The 21,617-nt window shown below is 46.9% G+C and overlaps 1 protein-coding gene across 1 annotated transcript in view; it reads right to left on the bottom strand.

The window, feature by feature from the left end:
* Positions 1–21,617, bottom strand: part of LOC306916877 (dedicator of cytokinesis protein 9-like) — a gene marked incomplete at both ends in the record, with an annotated part of 149,899 nt that overhangs the window by 19,884 nt on the left and 108,398 nt on the right. The window contains 10 exons of the mRNA XM_079494962.1: positions 1,253–1,375; positions 1,600–1,706; positions 3,954–4,011; positions 7,128–7,343; positions 8,073–8,186; positions 8,907–9,089; positions 10,440–10,577; positions 13,203–13,318; positions 14,894–15,048; positions 20,482–20,529. Of these exons, the coding sequence (XP_079351088.1) occupies positions 1,253–1,375; positions 1,600–1,706; positions 3,954–4,011; positions 7,128–7,343; positions 8,073–8,186; positions 8,907–9,089; positions 10,440–10,577; positions 13,203–13,318; positions 14,894–15,048; positions 20,482–20,529 (1,258 nt within the window). The remainder of the gene's footprint in view (positions 1–1,252; positions 1,376–1,599; positions 1,707–3,953; positions 4,012–7,127; positions 7,344–8,072; positions 8,187–8,906; positions 9,090–10,439; positions 10,578–13,202; positions 13,319–14,893; positions 15,049–20,481; positions 20,530–21,617) is intronic.

Raw genomic sequence — 21,617 nt, forward strand, 5'->3', positions numbered from 1 at the left:
GAGTTTCTGAGACACATAAAGAACAACAACCCCCATAATGCATCACCTGTAGGCGCGGTGCAGCGTGTCATACAGGTGGGTGAGTTTCTGAGACACGAGAAAAACAACAACCCCCAGAATGCATCACCTCCATGACTTTAGTGTAGGCGCGGTGCGGAGCCATGTAATAGAAGAGTTGCGATATTGAGGGGGCAGAAACCGAGCGCTCGAGTGCTGTTCATGCAGCCTGAACTGAGCCAAGCTGGAGTTGGGAATGTATTGTTTTCAACGAGGGCGGCGCAAACAAGAGCTATTTTAAGCATGTTTGCAAAATGACAACTGTTTTAAAGTATTGTACAGTAAAGGGATTTAAGATCATTAAAGCCGGGCTGTTGCCTGAGTCCAATGCATTTCTGCCTACTTCCGGTCCAGGACTTGGCCCAGTTGGTTGTCTCCACGCTCAATGCGTAGTCTATGTAGGAGAGCCTCCATTGGACTGAAGCCCCATGAAGTGAACGCAGTTTGCGTAACTCTGTCTATATCTAATGCTCTGGCGCGGTGCAGCCAAGCCCCCAGTAAGGCTATCCAACGTTGAAACTACTGGCGAAAAGTGGAACTGCAGCACTTTCATGGAGGTGGACGGACGTTCATGACGTCACATGCGTCAGCCCAGGACCTCAAATTTGAGGTCCGGGGCTAGGCTAGGCTAAACTTCTGCTCTCTTGAGCCATTGAGTTATAATTGTACTTCCGGCAGTCTTCCGGGTGCTTCAAAACGCCACTGAGCAACTTCTATTGAAATGAATAGCTTGGGGGCGGGGCTAGCGCTCCGGTTCGGTCTCTATCCTTTTATTACTCTATGGGTGCAGCGTGTCATACAGGTGGGTCAGTTTCTGAGACACGAGAAAAACAACAACCCCCAGAATGCATCACCTGTAGGCATGGTGCAGCGTGTCATACAGGTGGGTCAGTTTCTGAGACACGAGAAAAACAACAACCCCCAGAATGCATCACCTGTAGGCATGGTGCATGCGTGTCATACAAGCCCCCAGTGCAGCTCTCCAACGTTGAGGCGCTCGGCCCTAGTGGTAAGATGAGGGACTGCAGGCAGACCCGTGGAGTTATGATGAGGAAAGCCCGTGCAGCTGGGCTTTAACGTTGAGCGCGTTTGCACTTCCGCATGTTGTGTTTGCTTTGTGTTCATACCATATTGGGGGTCACTGAATGTGTGTGTGTGGGGTGCGCGTGCGTGCGTGCGACCGCGCACGTCCTACCTCAAAGTCCCTGCGCTGCTCGTAGATGGGAATGATGAGCCTGTAGACGTCTGCGATGAGCTCATAGCGCTCTGCCTTCCACAGGCCGTCTGCACACTCCTCTAATAGCTCCAACAACACCTCCTAAATACACACACACAAACACACACACACACACACACACACACACACACACACACCCCGCACGCACGCACGCACGCATGCACGCACGCACGCACGCACGCACGCACGCACAAACACATGCATGCACCCACGCACAAAATGTAGGATTAGTCACCAGAATCAAGATCCTAGAGGGTATAGAACTCCTAGGTGGTCTGAACACAACAGCTATGTGAATCTCGTACCTCGCTGAAGTGAACGTCCTGCATCCCCACGTCTTCCATCATGGCCGCCTCCTCGTCGATGTTGGGGGTGATGACGCGGAAGGACGAGCAGCCTTGTCTGAACATACCTGCAGAACCACAACACAGTGTATTAGTACAACATGGTACTGTAGTACCACACAACACAGCGTATTAGTATGATGTTGGACTGGACAAAAGATCTTAGTGAAATAAACCATAACAGCTACAGTAAAAGTAAATACTGTATGACGCTACACTTAGTTTGGGAAATAATTTCTTTCTTTCTTTCTTTCTTTCTTTCTTTCTTTCTTTCTTTCTTTCTTTCTTTCTTTCTTTCCCAAACTACGTCTCAAGAAAGAAAGAAGAGCAGAAAAACAAATACAGGGGCTGTTATCTGAGGCATGCATGATTTTTCTAACACTGAAACCACCAGACAACCCTTGGACTAGTGTGTGTGTGTGTGTGTGTGTGTGTGTGTGTGTGTGTGTGTGTGTGTGTGTGCGTGCTTGCGTGCGTGCGTGGTACTCTAGAAATGCAGACCATTTACCATGAAGTTAACAATGCAATGCAAATAGCACCCTGAGTTTGAATCCAACCCATCTCTCTCCACCTGCTCCATTACAAACCTGGATTCTTTTATAAGATACACTTTTACTATTCTTCCTATTTCCTATTCAACAAGAACACAGCTTCACAACCCCCCCCACCACAGGTAAACATTACATTAATTAAGCTTTAATTATTAAGCCATTTTATGGAGATAATAAACACACACACTCTTTATGAACACGGTTAATGTCTTTTCCAGTTACTCATTACCGCTATTGGGAGCAGTGCAGTGATCAAGGGTTTACTGCCACCTGTTGACTCATTCTCTCTCTTTCTCTCTGTCTGTCTGACTCTCTCAGTCTCTCTCTCTCTCTCTCTTTCTCTCTGTCTGTCTGACTCTCTCAGTCTCTCTCTCTCTGACTCTCTCTTTCTCTCTGTCTGTCTGTCTGACTCTCTGTCTCTCTCTCTCTCTCTGACTCTCTCTTTCTCTCTGTCTGTCTGACTCTTTCAGTCTCTCTCTCTCTCTGACTCTCTCTTTCTCTCTGTCTGTCTGACTCTCTCAGTCTCTCTCTCTCTCTCTTGTGCGAGTGCGTGCGTGCGTGCATGTGTGTGCGTTTGTGCGTGCATGCGAGTGCGTGCGTGCATGTGTGTGTGCGTGCCTGCGTGCGTGTGTGTGTGTGTGGGAGGAGGTGTTGGTGGAACTGCAGGAATAGTTTTAAGAAACTGCGTGTGATGCAATATGCCAGTGTCGTGAAATCGGGTGCAGTACTTTAGTTCCGACACTATTATTGGTCCGACAGTCATTAGATCGACAACCTACCTCAACCTACTGACAACCTAGTCCTACCTCTATTCCTAACCTAACCATAACCGCAAGCATTTTTGGGTAGGGTGTCGGCCTCATGACTGTAGGACTGATGGTACTACATCGGACCAAACACATGCACCCCTGAAAATGCAGCCGCATTGAAGTTCTTTGTCACTGACAGAGGGGCAGGTATTCAACTCAAACATTGAAGATCTTTGTCACTGACAGAGGGGCAGGTATTCAACTCAAACATTGAAGTTCTTTGTCATTGACAGAGGGGCAGGTATTCAACTCAGACATTGAAGTTCTTTGTCACTGACAGAGGGGCAGGTATTCAACTCAGACATTGAAGATCTTTGTCACTGACAGATGGGCAGGTATTCAACTCAGACATTAAGGTTCTTTGTCACTGACAGAGGGGCAGGTATTCAACTCAGACATTGAGGTTCTTTGTCACTGACAGAGGGGCAGGTATTCAACTCAAACATTGAAGATCTTTGTCACTGACAGAGGGGCAGGTATTCAACTCAAACATTGAAGTTCTTTGTCACTGACAGAGGGGCAGGTATTCAACTCAAACATTGAAGTTCTTTGTCACTGACAGAGGGGCAGGTATTCAACTCAAACATTGAAGTTCTTTGTCACTGACAGAGGGGCAGGTATTCAACTCAAACATTGAAGTTCTTTGTCACTGACAGAGGGGCAGGTATTCAACTCAAACATTGAAGTTCTTTGTCACTGACAGAGGGGCAGGTATTCAACTCAAACATTGAAGTTCTTTGTCACTGACAGAGGGGCAGGTATTCAACTCAGACATTAAGGTTCTTTGTCACTGACAGAGGGGCAGGTATTCAACTCAAACATTAAGGTTATTTGTCACTGACAGAGGGGCAGGTATTCAACTCAAACATTGAAGATCTTTGTCACTGACAGAGGGGCAGGTATTCAACTCAAACATTGAAGTTCTTTGTCACTGACAGATTCCACTGAAACTCACCTTTCCTCCACAGGTACTCGGCCACGAGCGCAGCGACGTGCACGTAGCACATGGCCGCCTGCCGAGAAAACACACACACACACACACACACACACACACACACACACACACACACACACACACACACACACACACACACACACACACACACACACACACACACACACACACACACACACACACACACACACACACACACACACACACACACACACACACACACACACACACACACACACACACACACACACACACACACACACACAGTCACAGGTCAGCGGTGGTGGTAAAAGTACTCGTGTTTAGTTACTGGAAATAGCCGATGTAGATCTGCTATTTTCAGCATGCAACCAAGCATTATAAAAATGACTCATCTTTTAGTTCTACTGGGTCTCTCTTCTCCACTAGACCCTCTCTAACATTTTTTTGTCTAGTTTTTATTTTTTGACTAAATTATCAATATATTTATTTTAGTCTCAGTTTTACTCAGCGTAGCTTAGTTTTCATGTCGTATTTATTTAGTTTTCGAGTTTAGAGTGTATCGACGGAAGTAGTGGGATTTTGGCAGAAGTATCCTTTGCCTTTATCCAAGGCACTTTACATAGATGTGTGCATTACATTCACCCGTTCACTAGGGCATTAACCAAACGTGATTTTTGATAGTCGACACGAATACCATCAAAATCGATTTATAGTCGATTAGTCGGCGGTAAAATATGATATTTTTTTCCATCCAATCAAGCATTAAAACATCGTGTTCTGAAACGGCCAGCGCGAGTGAAGGATTAACTGCAGAACAGAGCCGTTGAATGCAGGCCGAGTGGAATAGTAAGAGAGTGGCGACACGCTTTGATCTCGCCACAAAGCGGGTGCCTATGGGCTATAGTTCCAAACATAGGAACTATCCCATTGAGATATAATGAGCACTTCCGCATTCCATTGTTACAATGGGAGTCAACGCTAGTGCCGCCACTCTCTTACTAGATTACGCTGAATGCCGCTCTGATTGGCCGAAATTCACATCAGCTGTTAAAAGTCAAGTCAAAGTTGCAAGTCCACAATGACTCACGGATGGACGCGCTGTGAGCTTGTAGATCTGCTATTTTTGATGCGCAAGACCTTTCTACGGCGCAGCATAGCATGTTACGTTGTTGAAAATGTTTGTTCAGTTGGAGAGTGGAGAGTAGACGGAGGAGGAGGAATGAACGATGCGATAATTTTCATACAACCCTAAATGTTCAACAACAAGTTACAACCACAGTTCCTTTGTTTTTTAGAAGGAGCTACAAGCTAGGAGGGGGTTATGATTACAGGCTTGCTAGCTAGCAGGCTTGCCAGGCTATGAATCAGATGATCAACTCCTTCACTCCACCGCGACTATTATAACTATGATCGCGCGGCATAGCTGTTTGTTTTTAATAATGCCGCACGCCTGCACTTTTGTTGGATAAGCATGAAGAAAGATTAATAAGAAAAATAATCATGAAATCACGGGAAGAGCTACTGTAGTTTGACTGTCACCAAACTGGATATTATTGGGCAGAGTGAGGAGGGTGTCGAGGGACTCCTGCTATACTACTCTACCGGACGAAACGACGACACGTCTCCAATCTAACTTGTTGAACAAACTACAGTAATAAACTCACCAATAGTAAAAGTATTTACACACTGTAGTTGTCCCCATTGAGCGTATGAGCCTATGAGGCATATGCTGTTTGAAAATCTGTCTTAAATGCTGCCAGTGCCACCGCCGCACACCGCACCTACACGAGTGACGGTGACGGCAAAACCCACGTACAGTCGGCTTGTATATGATATGAAAACAATCAGCCAGGAATGGATTAGTACTTAAGTTGGAGAACTACCAACACAACCACAGAGCTCACAGCTGCATGTCTGCTGTAAAAAAAAATATTAAAAATAATATTAACGATTACCCGATTTTTGATTTACAGTGTCGACTACCGTTTTGCTATTCGACTAGTCGACTAATCGATTTTTATGTTAATGCCCTACCGTTCACACACTTTCATACACCGACAACCTGCAAATCGGGAGCAATTTACACATTGTGTGCCCACACAACACTTTCAAAGAAATAACCCAGGGTGCCCACGTTTTACATTCATTTTTTTGACATATTTTATTTTTTTTTATAAAAAAAAAAAAAAAGACATCCACAGACGTCTTGGGCACCACATACGGGTAATTCCCAGGACGTCTGTGGACGTCTTGGGCACACACGCTGTTAAGGGTTCAGAGTCTTGCTCAACGGCACTTCGACACTAACTCTGGGGGAGCCCACAGGGATCGAACTGGGAACCTCACGGCTCCCACACGGCTGTTCTACCGGCCCCTCTACCCCTGAGCTGTCCAGCCCCAGGTCTCACCTACCTCTGACAGGTCTCCGTTCTTGTGGTGGATGCCTGCCATGCTGTCCAGCCCCAGGTCTCACCTACCTCTGACAGGTCTCCGTTCTTGTGGTGGATGCGCGCCATGCTGTCCAGCCCCAGGTCTCACCTACCTCTGACAGGTCTCCGTTCTTGTGGTGGATGCGCGCCACGCTGTCCAGCCCCAGGTCTCACCTACCTCTGACAGGTCTCCGTTCTTGTGGCGGATGCGTGCCATGCTGTCCAGCCCCAGGTCTCACCTACCTCTGACAGGTCTCCGTTCTTGTGGTGGATGCGTGCCATGCTCTCCAGCCCCAGGTCTCACCTACCTCTGACAGGTCTCCGTTCTTGTGGTGGATGCGTGCCATGCTCTCCAGCCCCAGGTCTCACCTACCTCTGACAGGTCTCCGTTCTTGTGGTGGATGCGTGCCACGCTGTCCAGCCCCAGGTCTCACCTACCTCTGACAGGTCTCCGTTCTTGTGGTGGATGCGTGCCACGCTGTCCAGCCCCAGGTCTCACCTACCTCTGACAGGTCTCCGTTCTTGTGGTGGATGCGTGCCATGCTCTCCAGCCCCAGGTCTCACCTACCTCTGACAGGTCTGCGTTCTTGTGGTGGATGCGCGCCATGCTGTCCAGCCCCAGGTCTCACCTACCTCTGACAGGTCTCCGTTCTTGTGGCGGATGCGCGCCATGCTGTCCAGCCCCAGGTCTCACCTACCTCTGACAGGTCTCCGTTCTTGTGGTGGATGCGTGCCACGCTGTCCAGCCCCAGGTCTCACCTACCTCTGACAGGTCTCCGTTCTTGTGGTGGATGCGCGCCATGCTGTCCAGCCAGGTCTTGCGCAGCTCGGGCGTGGAGGTGTAGGACTTGGCCAGGCTATACTGCAGGTCCACCAGCATCTCCGGGTCCTTCTCGTGCTCCTTCATCTGCTCCGTGGCCATCAGCACCGTGCGGATGCGCTTCATCAGGTCCTTCACGTCCGACGGGAACGCTGTGTGCTGCAGGTCGGAGAGGACCAAGGATTACGTTGGAACGGAACGCCCTGCCAACTAGTCCATTAAGAAATGTGAATCCCTAGACTCCTTCTAAACTGCTCTCAAAGAACACTTACGGAAGTCCCCCCCCTCCCCTATTTTTCCATAATGTATACGTTCCACCTCCTCCTGCTATCCTTGTAGCAGTTTTTGTATTGACCTGTACTTTCATTTGAAATGTACCCATTCTACACACTGAATAAAATGTTCAATCAATCAATCAATCAAACATCATCGCCTAATTTCAATTATTTGAGATAATCACCATTGTTGTTTTTTTTTTTACATAATCGTATTTCATGTTGAAAATAGCAGAAATAGCAGATCTACAAGCTCACAGATAAACTATTTCTGCTTATTTTGTAACATTTTTTAAAGAAAAAAAATATTAATTGTGTCACTGATTTCTTTGTATGTTATCTATTTCCATGTCACATCTGCCCTGTGAAATGTGTGATTCCGAAGCCTAAAAAGGCAAACAGAAATACAAATTGTAACGTTCCAATGTTCAATGCAAAAGAAAAAACACAATTAAATCGTTAATCACAATTATTTTGTGTGGCAATTAATCGTCAACTTAAATTTGTAATCGTGACAGCCGTAGAGAATAATAATTGGGGATACGTGTAGAAATTGCTACAGCTATGCTAACGGGGATGTTCGTGTCAACCAGCTGCGTCTGTACTCTCAGACCTTGATGTTCTTGTCGCTGTTGGCACAGTTGTTGATGATGGACAGCGACTGCTGGAAGCGCGTCCCTCCGATGCCGATGACGTCAGCGATCAGCTGACTGACGGCGATCACCACCTGGATGGGAGGACGCCGTGGTACAGCATGAACGTTGTGCACTGAGATGTACATGTAAGACTTACAGTAGACACCCGTTCACGAGTAGCTTTGCCAGCTCAGTGGCCTCAGTACCCGCCCTGATACTGGGAGGTCGGGGGGTTCGATCCCCGGCCGGGTCATACCAGAGACTGTAAAAATGGGACCCCAATGAGGCCCCAATTGGGGCCCCCGATGGGACCCCAATGAGGCTCTGAAACAGCAGTAACTGTGTGAGGCTAGATTATCCACATCATGTGTGCAATTGTGTAATGTTGTGTCTTCCTCTGTAATGTATTTTGTTTGTCATTGGTGTTTTATGTGTGGCTGTAGCTGGGGTGAAAGCCCAAGACAAATTTCCCTTGTGGACAATAAAGTTTACCTTGACCTTGAATGCCTCCCTGATTGGCACTCAGCATCAATGGGTTGGATTGGGGGGTCACATCGAATACAAATGATTCCAGAGCGCGGCACTCTTGATGCTCACCGCTCCAAACTAATTTCACATACAGAAATGTATGTGACAAATAGTAGGACTTTAACTATTATACACCCACACTTTTAATTTAGTCCCACTCCCACACATACAAATATACAGCACATCAATTTCTAAACTATTGTCACTAATGAAAACATGCGCACGCACACACACACACACACACACACACACACACACACACACACACACACACACACACCTACCTGCAGGTGCGTGCGTACGAAGGACTTGCGGCCGGTGTAGTCGAAGTTGCTCTTCATGAGGAAGTAGAGGAGGTGCGCGGCGTCACTGCGGATGGAGCTGAGCTTGGAGTTGCAGCACTTGAGGATCTCGTAGCACAGCGAGGCACACATGTCCGCCCGGCCGTCGAAGAACGTACAGCCGAACTAGAGAGAGGACAGAGAGGCACACATGTCCGCCCGGCCGTCAAAGAACGTACAGCCAAACTAGAGAGAGGAGGGATAGATCACATGCATGTCCGCCCGGCCGTCAAAGAACGTACAACCAAACTAGAGAGAGGAGGGATAGATCACATGCATGTCCGCCCGGCCGTCAGAGAACGTACAGCCGAACTAGAGAGAGGACAGAGAGGCACACATGTCCGCCCGGCCGTCAAAGAACGTACAGCCAAACTAGAGAGAGGAGGGATAGATCACATGCATGTCCGCCCGGCCGTCAGAGAACGTACAGCCAAACTAGAGAGAGGAGGGATAGATCACATGCATGTCCGCCCGGCCGTCAAAGAACGTACAGCCGAACTAGAGAGAGGACAGAGAGGCACACATGTCCGCCTGGCCGTCAGAGACCGTACAGCCGAACTAGAGAGAGCAGGGATAGATCACACACATGTCCGGCCGGCCGTCAGAGAACGTACAGCCGAACTACAGGACGGATAGATCACACACATGTCCGCCCGGCCGTCAGAGAACGTACAGCCGAACTACAGGACGGACAGATCACACACATGTCCGACCGGCCGTCAGAGAACGTACAGCCGAACTACAGGACGGACAGATCACACACATGTCCGCCCGGCCGTCAGAGAACGTACAGCCGAACTACAGGACGGACAGATCACACACATGTCCGACCGGCCGTCAGAGAACGTACAGCCGAACTACAGGACGGACAGATCACACACATGTCCGACCGGCCGTCAGAGAACGTACAGCCGAACTACAGGACGGATAGATCACAGGTTTGAGGAACAGGAGCGTCTTATTAACCACATCATGAAGCCATAGCATCCCCTCCAGACAGTTAAATATTCCATGAAGAGAGACGATATTGTTGCATTTTCTGTTCATTCGTCACAGTCCCGCCCCCTTTCATGACGACGCCAGGCCCAGGAAATGAATCCCAATGCATTTTTCCCATAGACATTACGTATTTATTTAAAGACCTTTTAAGCGTCGTACGAAGCCAACTCGAGTCGTGACAAATCACGACAACAAACACAATATTTTGGACCAAACAACCAACGTTAGGGTCTAGGGTCTGTCTATCAGACTCACCTTGTAGATGAAGGTCCTGATGGAGGTGAACACCTGTTTGAGGGTTAGGGTCTAGGGTTCTAGGGTCTGTCTATCAGCCTCACCTTGTAGATGAAGGTCCTGATGGAGGTGAACACCTGTTTGAGGGTTAGGGTCTAGGGTTCTAGGGTCTGGTCCTGATGGAGGTGAACACCTGTTTGAGGGTTAGGGTCTAGGGTTCTAGGGTCCATCTATCAGACTCACCTTGTAGATGAAGGTCCTGATGGAGGTGAACACCTGTTTGAGGGCAGCCTCTGACTGAGGGATCTGCAGGAAACACAGGTGGACCTGGAACACCTTCTTCATCAGGGGGTTGTGGCCCAGGTCGGCACTGAGCTGGGTCTGAGGTCACATGGGCGGGCACGCACGCACGCACGCACGCACGCACGCACGCACGCACGCACGCACGCACGCACGCACGCACGCACACACACACACACACACACACACACACACACACACACACACACACACACACACACACACACACACACACACACACACACACACACACACACACACACACACACACACACACACACACACACACGTCACTGAGGAGAACTTATCACTAGGCCACAGTCAGTCAGTCAGTCAGTCAGTTAGGCAACATCCTTAACTATCAAAGGTTTCCGTATTGCATTATAATTGCCAATTAGCACATTTGATTTAGAATAGATACAGAATCACAGGAGCAGAGCTGTACACCACAGCCACACATCAACATGGTATTAAAGTACAGATCAATACTGTAGTTTGATCTTAGAGTATATATTAATAGAGACGGCACCGGATTTCTCCTCCCATCCACTTTTTCATTAAGTTGCTCAAAAGCGCATGAGGCGATTTCACTCCTCCTTCCAGGTAGGAACAGAGTGCATTCTGGGATGGATTGGGCAAAATTCACGTATGAAACAGCGTTCACGTGTCATCATGAACGTGCGCAATGATAGCCAGAATTGGCCCAGCGCTGCAATACCAAATTCGGCCACTATATCCATTTCGCCTCAGGGTTTCCTCCGGGTGCCGTCTCTATTAATATATACTCTAAGAGTTTGATACACAAATCATATATAGTATTGTTTAGTGATTCACAACTCCAGTCCTGTGAATGCAGACTGCATTAACCTTCTACTAGTAATTCATTGGACTCACCTGTTGTCCTCGGGTCTAAATAAGTCCCTGATTAAACTTCTAGAATCAGTATTTTATAGACTAGAGGTTCTCAACGTTTTTGGCTGGGGACCCCCGGGCGGGGGTCGCGAGACATGGCCAAGCCCCTCCCCACCCCCAATACAAAGCATAAGGAAAGTTTATGCATGCACTATGTAAACTCTTCAGTTGATGAATTTTTTTTTTCCTTTTTTTGAAAATAATTTGGGGACCCCCCAAAATAATTTGGCGACCCCCCCGAGGGGTCGCGACTAGGGTTGGGATTCGGAACCGGGTCCATTTCAGACCCGGTTCCGACATTGCGGATCCGGAGCCGGTTCCATCGTTTTTTTATTAACGGTTCCCCAAACGGATCTCATCAGTCGTCATTTAGCTCCGCTGTGTCTGTGCATGCATGCAAGTAGAGCCAAGTTACTGGGGTGACGTCACCCAACCTACATGAGTGAGTGGGGTCGGGGAGGATACGCCCACTATTCTGTGCATTCAGCGACCGCCGCGGAGCGACTGGGACAGTATGTTGAAGAGATCTCCAAAGTGTGGTTAACAGAGAGGGAAATTACTCTGAGGCTGAGCACGCAAGTGCAATAAATGCGATGCTATAGTTCCCTGGCTGCAAAGGTTGTTGCAACTTGTACCAGTTGCAGTTTTGCACCACGTCCACATTGAGGAAACATCTCAAAATCAATATGCCTACACGTCGCGTTTGTGAGCCATGCGGAAAGCCGTGCCCGCTCTCCCCGCAACTCCACCACAGCTAGCCGGCGGGGGACGAGGATGATGCAAGGCTCGTTCACTTTCCCCAGGCTAGTAACGTAATAGAAAATAAAAACTACTGTCGTCTACAGAGCTTTTCATTAGGCCGCGGCGTATTGTACAACTGTTGTTAATGGTGTTAATTTAGAACGCCAATGACTCGACGTCTTTCTGTCTGATATTTTATGAATCACGTTAACTATAGTATAGAGCCAAATCAATTTGTCTGCACTTATAAGCAACTCAACTGCTTTTGATTTGGTTCTAAATTAATCGCGTGGCTGTTGAGAGCCCAGCGTTTAGGTGCATACCTCCATAGATTGATTACTTTATGAACAGTTTGCAGGAAAAAAAAGCACAGGAACGTAGCCTACAGTTCAATACAAGGTCTGCTAAAACGATTTTATAATCCAAGAAAGCACTATGGCTTGTTTCCATTAGGGTAAGGGGTCCTTCATATTAAATTAATCTGAACATTAAAGACAACATTTGTCACCACAACAATATCATTATTGCAATGTGTACTGTAGGCTATATTTAATATACAGTACAAATTGCAATATACAGTACAAATTGCAACAATGATATTGTTGTGGTGTCTAGCTGGTGGTGGTGGTGGTGAAGTTTAAATAATAGTGCCACACTGCCACCTCATAATTGTAAAGTGTATTTTCAATAATTGAATTAATGAATGTGTGTTTATTATGTACTTGGTTAGGTTAGTTATAATATAAGCATAATCTATGTCAGAAAAAAAGGGGGAAAAATTATATTAGTATCCGTTAAGGGAACCGTTAGGAACCGGAACCGTTAAGAGGGATCCGGGAAGGATCCGGAACCGTTAAAATCCTAACGAATCCCAACCCTAGTCGCGACCCACATGTTGAGAACCCCTGTCATAAAGGGGCATACTGTAGAATCTATGTCTGGTCAATAGCATACAGTAGGTTCCTAAGTTTTCATTTAGTTTTTGTCAGTGAAAAAGGGTAGACATTTTCCGTCTTAGTTTTAGTCAACGAAAACAACACTGGTTCTCCCTACCTTGAAGCCTGTGATGAAGGTACTCAGCGTGTCCAGGACGGTCAGACAGACCTCGGTAGCCACGTTGGCCTCCAACAGAGACTGACTGCTGACGTCCGCGTCCGTGTGAGAATACACTGTGATCAGGACGGAAAGCACATGTATAATACACACGCTCTGTGGTCAACCATAACGGATGATAATTATGATAAATGATGATGATTATGATATCAAGAGTGCTCGTTAAAAAGAAATCACACCCGTGTGAACTGAGTGGTGCAAGGTCTTATATAGCCTGATCAGCTGTGGTCTGACGTAATGTCAGTGACCATAGTAACCATGCTAATTTTTTTGGGTCCCACGTACAGGTACACACATACATAGACAAATAGATACAGACAAAGCTGGTTGTTGGAGTGGTTTGCACTACTCAAAAACGTGAGATAAATAAAGAGATGATAAAGAGATGTATAGATTCAGTTCTTCATTCTCTCAACGAGGAAGCCAATCAAGCTCCTTTAAATTGATATTTCAAGATATGTTCTAGTGGAATGAGGACATTCCCTGTGAAAATGATATGACAGCATATGTCATATAGAATAAATTGGAGAAGAGAAGTTAATTATCTCTCTCTCTCTCTCTCTCTCTCTCTCTCTCTCTCAAATTACGAGTGACCATCCATCCATCAATCCATCTTCAACCGCTTATCCGTAGTCGGGTCGCGGGGGCTGGGGGATCCCGAGATGTTCCAAGGCCAGTGAGTCGATGTGTTTCCTCCAACTGCGCCTTGGTCTGCCCCCGGGGGTCTCCTCCCAGTGGGACGTGCATCGAGGACCTCCCTAGGGAGGCGCCCGAGAGGCATCCTAACCAGATGCCCCGGGGGTCTCCTCCCAGTGGGACGTGCATCGAGGACCTCCCTAGGGAGACGCCCGAGAAGCATCCTAACCAGATGCCAGGCGAAGAAGCAGCGACACTACTCCGAGTCTCTCCCGCGTGACTGAACTTCTCACCCGATCTCGATACAATAATCATGTGTTGCGTCACTTGCGTGCCCTGCTGCCTAGTTTAACATCAGTGTTGTTTTCGTCGACTAAAACTAAGACGAAAAATGTTCGTCGACTACCTTTTTTCACTGACGAAAACTAAATGGAAACTAAATGAAAACTAAGCTATGATGACTAAAACTAAGACTAAATATATTGACAATTTCGTCAACAAATAAAAACTAGACTAAAATGTTAGGGAGGGACTAGTGGACAAGAGATCCAGTATAAGTCATTTACACTTGGTTGCATGCTGAAAATAGCAGATCTACAAGCTCACAACGCGTCGCGCTGCGACGCGTTGTGAGCTTGTAGATCTGCTATTTTCAGCAAGTATAAAATCTGTCATTACGACAGCATCAAGGCCCACCAAAATACATTTTAGTCGACTAAATCAACTGTAGATTTAGTCGACTAAAATCTTATGACATTTAGTCGACTAAAACTAGACTAACACAAAAACATTCCAGGTGACTAAAATGTGACTAAAACTAAATTAAAACTATTCAAGACTAAAACTATTATGACTAAAACTAAAATCAAAATTTGCTGCCAAAAACAACACCGTTTAACATCCACTTGGGCTTCTCATGTGCAAAAGTGATTGGCATTACGTGAGGTTGGTTATTCTTCATTCGCTCCGATATTCGTCCCGAAAAAACACCTTACCGTTGTTGAAGGTGTGTGCGTTCTCCAGCGTGCCCAGCTGCTGCAGACGAGCGTGCAGGATCCCCGCCCTGTTACGAGACACGGGCAGAGTCAGAGACTTCCTGTCCGCTGCGACCGCCACCACGGGGCCCAGTGGCCCCGCCCCCTCCTGACTCCTGTTGGCCGGAGAAGAGAGAACACGCCGTCATTGGTGCCGTCGGCGTGTCCGTCAAAACTATCGTTTGCGGTACATTTAAAAAGAAAAGTATGAACAGGAATGTGAAAGAAAGACACAAGATTAATGAATGAACTGTTTTTTGGAACAACACAATGTTTAATTTATAAAATTACTCAAAGGACCACTTCACCACTTTTCAACCTATAGCTTCATATAATTGGTCAGAAACCCGTCCACCAGTGACATCATCGATGGGGCATCCAAGCTAATAGAAACCACAGGGTTTCTAGTCCTGAAAAGTTGCAATGCGATAATGGAAGCCATCGTTCTCACCATAATACAAATCTAATGTTTGGACAGAAAAAGGGGAGAGAGAAAGGGGGGGGCTGGGGGGGGACATGCGGCAAAGGCGGGCTCGGGACTTTTTCACACCTGTGTGAACTGAGTGGTGCAAATCCCCCCCCACCCCCCTATCTCTCTATCTCTCTCTCTCTCATTAGCAGGCAACAGTGCAATACTATCTCTCTGTCTCTGTTTCTGGCACAACAGCGCCCCTACTGGTACTCATGAGTCACACATGAGTCACACACACACATAGGTTAACACGAGTCACAGAGTCACAGACATTGCTGTTCCTTGGAGTGGTTGCACCACTCAAAAATCTTGTTTAAAAAAAAAAATCTGCCCTAACGATGATGTCACTGGTGGACGGGTTTCTGAAGTGCCCACAGCCTTCCAATGAGACACAGACTGAGTAGGATATATTTTTTTAGGTATTATTGGGGACCAATTATATGAAGATAAGTTGAAAAGTAATGAAGTGATTCCTTTAGGAATGTAAAATGATCTACAAGGTAATAATGTGGAGTGTGGATGGTTGGTGCCATCCACACTCCACTGGTGGATTAATGGAGGGCAACACAGAACAGCCAAACATTGCATACAGCAGACGGCCAGTGACAGTGCCTGGGTGGGAACACATGCAACGCACTGCAACTCCACTCCCATTTCTGTTCGACGTTGGCGGTATATGGCGGCATATCGCCGGACCAGAAGAACACCCGATCTATCAGCTCGCAAAGCTGATAAGATTGTTGGGGCGGGGCAGTCTGCGGCTTTTTGTGTGACCTTAAACGTCAGCGCGGAACGAGTTAAGGACTAAGCGACAGCAGTACGCTGGTATAGAACCAGGTGGCTTTTCCTTAGCCGTGGTAGAGGGAGACTGTCTTGGCCATTAGGAGCAGGGGCGGCATTAGGAATCTGGAGGCCCGTTTCAAGATCAAATGATGATGGCCCCCATCTATCACATATTCTGTTGATACAGCCGTATTGATACAAATAGTTTGGACTGTTCTATATCGCGCACATGTAGCCATTACTCTCCACAATTACGCAGCGACAACACCTCTCCTAATCCTGTCGTCCCTTCACAATAAAGTGTCTCCCCTTTACCTCCCAATGCCGCACATTTTACCCTGGTTATTAACAGGAAATAGGTGTGTAACTTAACATCGTGGGAGAGAGAAAGGCAGCGAGCGAGAGAGAGAGAGGGCCATGGGTAGCGGGGAGTTGACTGATGCCTGACGGTCAGTTGGAGCTTGGAGGCCCCCCTGAGGGTGGAGGCCCGTTTCAATTGAAACTGGTGAAACATAGCTATGGCCTCCTATGATTAGGAGGGGAAGGAAATGGCAGCGCCATGCACACAGCTCAAGATAAACACAGAGACAGAGAGAGAGAGGCAGAGAGAGAGAGAGAGAGAGAGAGAGGCAGAGAGAGAGAGGCAGAGAGAGAGAGGCAGAGAGAGAGAGGCAGAGAGAGGCAGAGGCAGAGAGAGACACAGAGAGAGAGAGAGAGAGAGAGAGAGAGAGAGAGAGAGAGAGGCAGAGAGAGAGAGGCAGAGAGAGAGAGAGAGAGAGAGGCAGAGAGAGAGAGAGGCAGAGAGAGAGAGAGAGAGAGACACAGAGACAGGCAGAGAGAGGCAGAGAGAGAGAGAGAGGCAGAGAGAGACAGAGTCAGAGAGAGACACAGAGAGAGAGAGAGAGAGAGAGAGAGAGAGAGAGAGAGAGAGAGAGAGAGAGAGAGAGAGAGAGAGAGAGAGAGAGAGAGAGAGAGGCAGAGACAGAGAGAGAGAGAGAGAGGCAGAGAGAGGCAGAGAGAGAGAGAGAGAGGCAGAGAGAGAGAGGCAGAGAGAGGCAGAGGCAGAGAGAGAGAGGCAGAGAGAGAGAGGCAGAGAGACACAGAGAGAGGCAGAGAGAGAGAGGCAGAGATAGAGAGGAAGAGAGAGAGGCAGAGAGAGACACAGAGAGAGAGGCAGAGAGAGAGAGGCAGAGAGAGACACAGAGAGAGAGGCAGAGAGAGAGAGGCAGAGAGAGAGGCAGAGAGAGACACAGAGAGAGAGGCAGAGAGAGAGAGGCAGAGAGAGAGGCAGAGAGAGACACAGAGAGAGAGGCAGAGAGAGAGAGAGAGAGAGAGAGAGAGAGAGGCAGAGAGAGAGAGAGAGAGAGAGAGAGAGAGAGAGAGAGAGAGAGAGAGAGAGAGAGAGAGAGAGAGAGGCAGAGAGAGGCAGAGACAGAGAGAGAGAGAGAGGCAGAGAGAGAGAGAGAGGCAGAGAGAGAGAGAGAGAGAGAGAGAGGCAGAGAGAGAGAGGCAGAGAGAGAGAGGCAGAGACAGAGAGAGAGAGGCAGAGAGAGAGGCAGAGAGAGACACAGAGAGAGGCAGAGAGAGAGGCAGAGAGAGACACAGAGAGAGGCAGAGACAGAGAGAGAGAGGCAGAGAGAGAGGCAGAGAGAGACACAGAGAGAGGCAGAGAGAGAGGCAGAGAGAGACACAGAGAGAGGCAGAGACAGAGAGAGAGAGGCAGAGAGAGAGGCAGAGAGAGACACAGAGACAGGCAGAGACAGAGAGAGAGAGGCAGAGAGAGACAGAGAGAGGCAGAGAGAGGCAGAGAGAGACACAGAGAGAGGCAGAGAGACAGAGAGAGGCAGAGAGAGAGGCAGAGAGAGAGAGGCAGAGAGAGAGGCAGAGAGAGAGAGGCAGAGAGAGAGGCAGAGAGACACAGAGAGACAGAGAGAGAGAGGCAGAGAGAGACAGAGAGAGAGAGAGAGAGAGAGAGGCAGAGAGCTCTTACCCACATGCAGGAGGGGCCCCGGGGCCCAGCGGAATTAACCACACAACAGCAGCGTTACAGCCAATAAAACACAAGAACAAGGGGTTAAAATAAATAAGAGGGGTCGAGTGTGTGCGTGCGTGCGTGCGTGTAAATCTATGAGGACTGTGTGTGTGAGTATGTGCGTTAGGGTGGTGGGCGATATGGAAAATTATAATATCACAATATTGTTCCAGGCGGTATCACGATATTTGTTTTATGGTTGTTTTTCAAGTTACTTAACAGTACAACCACCTACAAAGTAACAGAAACTAGGCTACAAGAAAATTAGTTAGAGACCATTTAATTTTAGACGAAAATACTGCCATCGTTATAGAAGTATAAATTAGTTTGGGGGTTTTTTCAACCAAAGTTCCATGTTTTAGGTTATTAGAGAAAGTAAAAGATGAGTGTACAACTGTACATTTTCTTTCATTTGCTGCGGTCTTTCGTTTTATGTATTTATTTTTACAAGATTTCATGGCAATTTTCTAATAAGCCTATCTCACAGAATTTCCCCGCCCCCCTTAATACGCCCCCTTTCGGGGTTAGTGGTGATAGCGTGACGTCACTCCATAGACGCTACATGTTAACAGAGGTAATTTAAGAAGTCTACAACTTTTGTTTTCTCAAGGTAAGGTTTGTTCTATCTGTTCGAGCTGATTTACCATCTTGTTTTCTTCATAATAATATTGGTCTGTCACATTAGAAAATGTACTTAGATTCTCCAGAGAAAAAAACGTGTAAATGCTAATGTTAAAGACACCACTACTTACCGGAAGTGGGCGTGGAAAGCGGGCTGTGAGATAGGCCTATTACTATATAGCCCTGCTAGACCCCAGGAAATGACATCTGTCCACAAAAGATCACGGGATCTACTGAATGTGAAGGGGGAGGTGACAAACTGACATGATCTACTGAATGTGAAGGGGGAGGTGACAAACTGACATGATCTACTGAATGTGAAGGGGGAGGTGACAAACTGACATGATCTACTGAATGTGAAGGGGGAGGTGACAAACTGACATGATCTACTGAATGTGAAGGGGGAGGTGACAAACTGACATGATCTACTGAATGTGAAGGGGGAGGTGACAAACTGACATGATCTACTGAATGTGAAGGGGGAGGTGACAAACTGACATGATCTACTGAATGTGAAGGGGGAGGTGAAAAACTGACATGATCTACTGAATGTGAAGGGGGAGGTGACAAACTGACGTGATCTACTGAATGTGAAGGGGGAGGTGACGAACTGACGTGATCTACTGAATGTGAAGGGGGAGGTGACAAACTGACATGATCTACTGAATGTGAAGGGGGAGGTGACAAACTGACTGATGTTGAGCCTACAACACAGTGTATGGAAGCACCCTATAGTATCCCCCTTCACGCCAGTAGATCCCGTGATCTTTTGTGGCCAGATGTAATTTCCTGGGGTCTAGTAGGACTATAGTAAATAATATTAAAGAAAACGCCGTAAAATGTCCGGATGCCCCATGTCCGAATGCCCCCGCCCCCCTGTCAACAACAGCTAAAATCGCTAAAACGAAAGAGAGCAGAAAATTACACTACTACGTCTTTTTCACTTGGTTGAAAGAAAAACAAAGTTGTCATTTAAAGGAGAATTCCATGATATAAGGCTTTCTTACCTTTCTTTGTAGTTGTTACGTCCCCACCAAAGAGGTCCAGGTGTTTTTTTGTGCAAAAACTCCTTATTGGCTATGTCCTCTACCCCTATGAATTGCATTGAATGGAATGGGAATTGAATGGGGCTATGGGGTGTTGTGCTAATTCGCTTATTTCCATCGAAATAAGTAGTAAAGTGTGCTGCTTGGGATATTATTTACATTATGAAGAGAGGATATATACAAAAACAAATATTTTGAGCGATGGAAATAAGCGAATTAGCACAACACCCCATTCAATTCCCATAGGGCTTATGGTAGGGGAAATAGCCACAAAACAACACCTGGACCTCTTTGGTGGGGACGTAACAACTACAAATAAAGGTAAGAAAGCCTTCTAGCATGGAATTCTCCTTTAAATCACAGAATTTCGAATCACCTGGATGATATTAATCACGATATCGCCCAGCCCTAGTGATGATATTAATCACGATATCGCCCAGCCCTAGTGTGTGTCGTGTTGTTTGCTGTCGTGTCGGTTTAGGTTTTTAGGCAACAACAGAATTAGTTTGTTTTGTTATCAACAACCGATGACTCAGCGGTTCAATATAGGACGACTCTGCAGATTTTCACCTCAGCAGGTCAAAGTTCACTGTACCTGGCGATGAATCTCTTCCCCATGTATCTGAACTGATGCAGACACACCCTGCAACACACAACCACAACAACGCATCACAAAATTAATCTCTAATCCTGGTCTCTAAACTGCCTCCCCCCCAAAAAAAACATTTTTTTGAAAATGTTTTGAAACCCCATGAAAACAAGTTTTTTTTCTCCAGTAATTTCATGAAGAAATAAATAAAATAAAAAAATTAGAAAACAAATGTTCAAGCTGTATTGAAAATACAGCTTGTAAAATACAGCTCACAACGCGGCGCGAAGCGACGCGTTGTGAGCTTGTAGATCTGCTATTTGCACTAGTCTGGGTCCCCCGGGGAGACATTACATTTCCCTTTTGAGTCATAGGACGAAAAGTTTGGCAACCGCTGATCTAAATCAGGGGTTCTCAACGTTTTTGGCCGGGGACCCCCGGAAATGCTTTGGCAATGTCTCGGGACCCCCGCCCCGCCCCCTCCCGACCCCCAATATAAATTGACTGCTACAATAACCTTAAACCATTTTGGGCGGGAACCCCTTTTGGTGTTTTAAGCATTGTTATAATTTAGCTATTTAAAAATAGCAGATCTACAAGCTCGTAGCGCGCCACCGAGTGGCGCGCTACGAGCTTGTAGGTCTGCTATTTTTGAAAAATCGTGAAAATAAAATTTAAAATAAATCTTTTTTTTTAACTTTTTTTTGGGAAAATAATTTGGGGACCCCCTAAAATAATTTGGCGACCCCCCGAGGGGTCGCGACCCACGGGTTGAGAACCCCTGATCTAAACTACAGCATCTCCACACAAAAGCAGTTACGTCATGAGATTATTGGTATTCTGTACGACACCCATCATTTCCACCACGGCAACCCAAAGACTCAGATTAGACACAGGAGGACGACACACCATTTAGATCAGGGGTTCTCAACCCGTGGGTCGCGACCCCTCGGGGGGTCACCAAATTATTTTAGGGGGTCCCCAAATTATTTTCAAAAAAGAAAAGAAAAAAAAAAGTTTTGTTTTTAAATTTTATTTTCACGATTTTTCAAAAATAGCAGACCTACAAGCTCATAGCGCGCCACTCGGTGGCGCGCTATGAGCTTGTAGATCTGCTATTTTTCAATAGCTAAATTATAACA

The sequence above is a fragment of the Electrona antarctica genome (genome assembly GCF_951216825.1).
Source record: "Electrona antarctica genome assembly, chromosome: 24".
In the NCBI taxonomy this organism is placed as follows: Eukaryota; Metazoa; Chordata; class Actinopteri; order Myctophiformes; family Myctophidae; genus Electrona; species Electrona antarctica.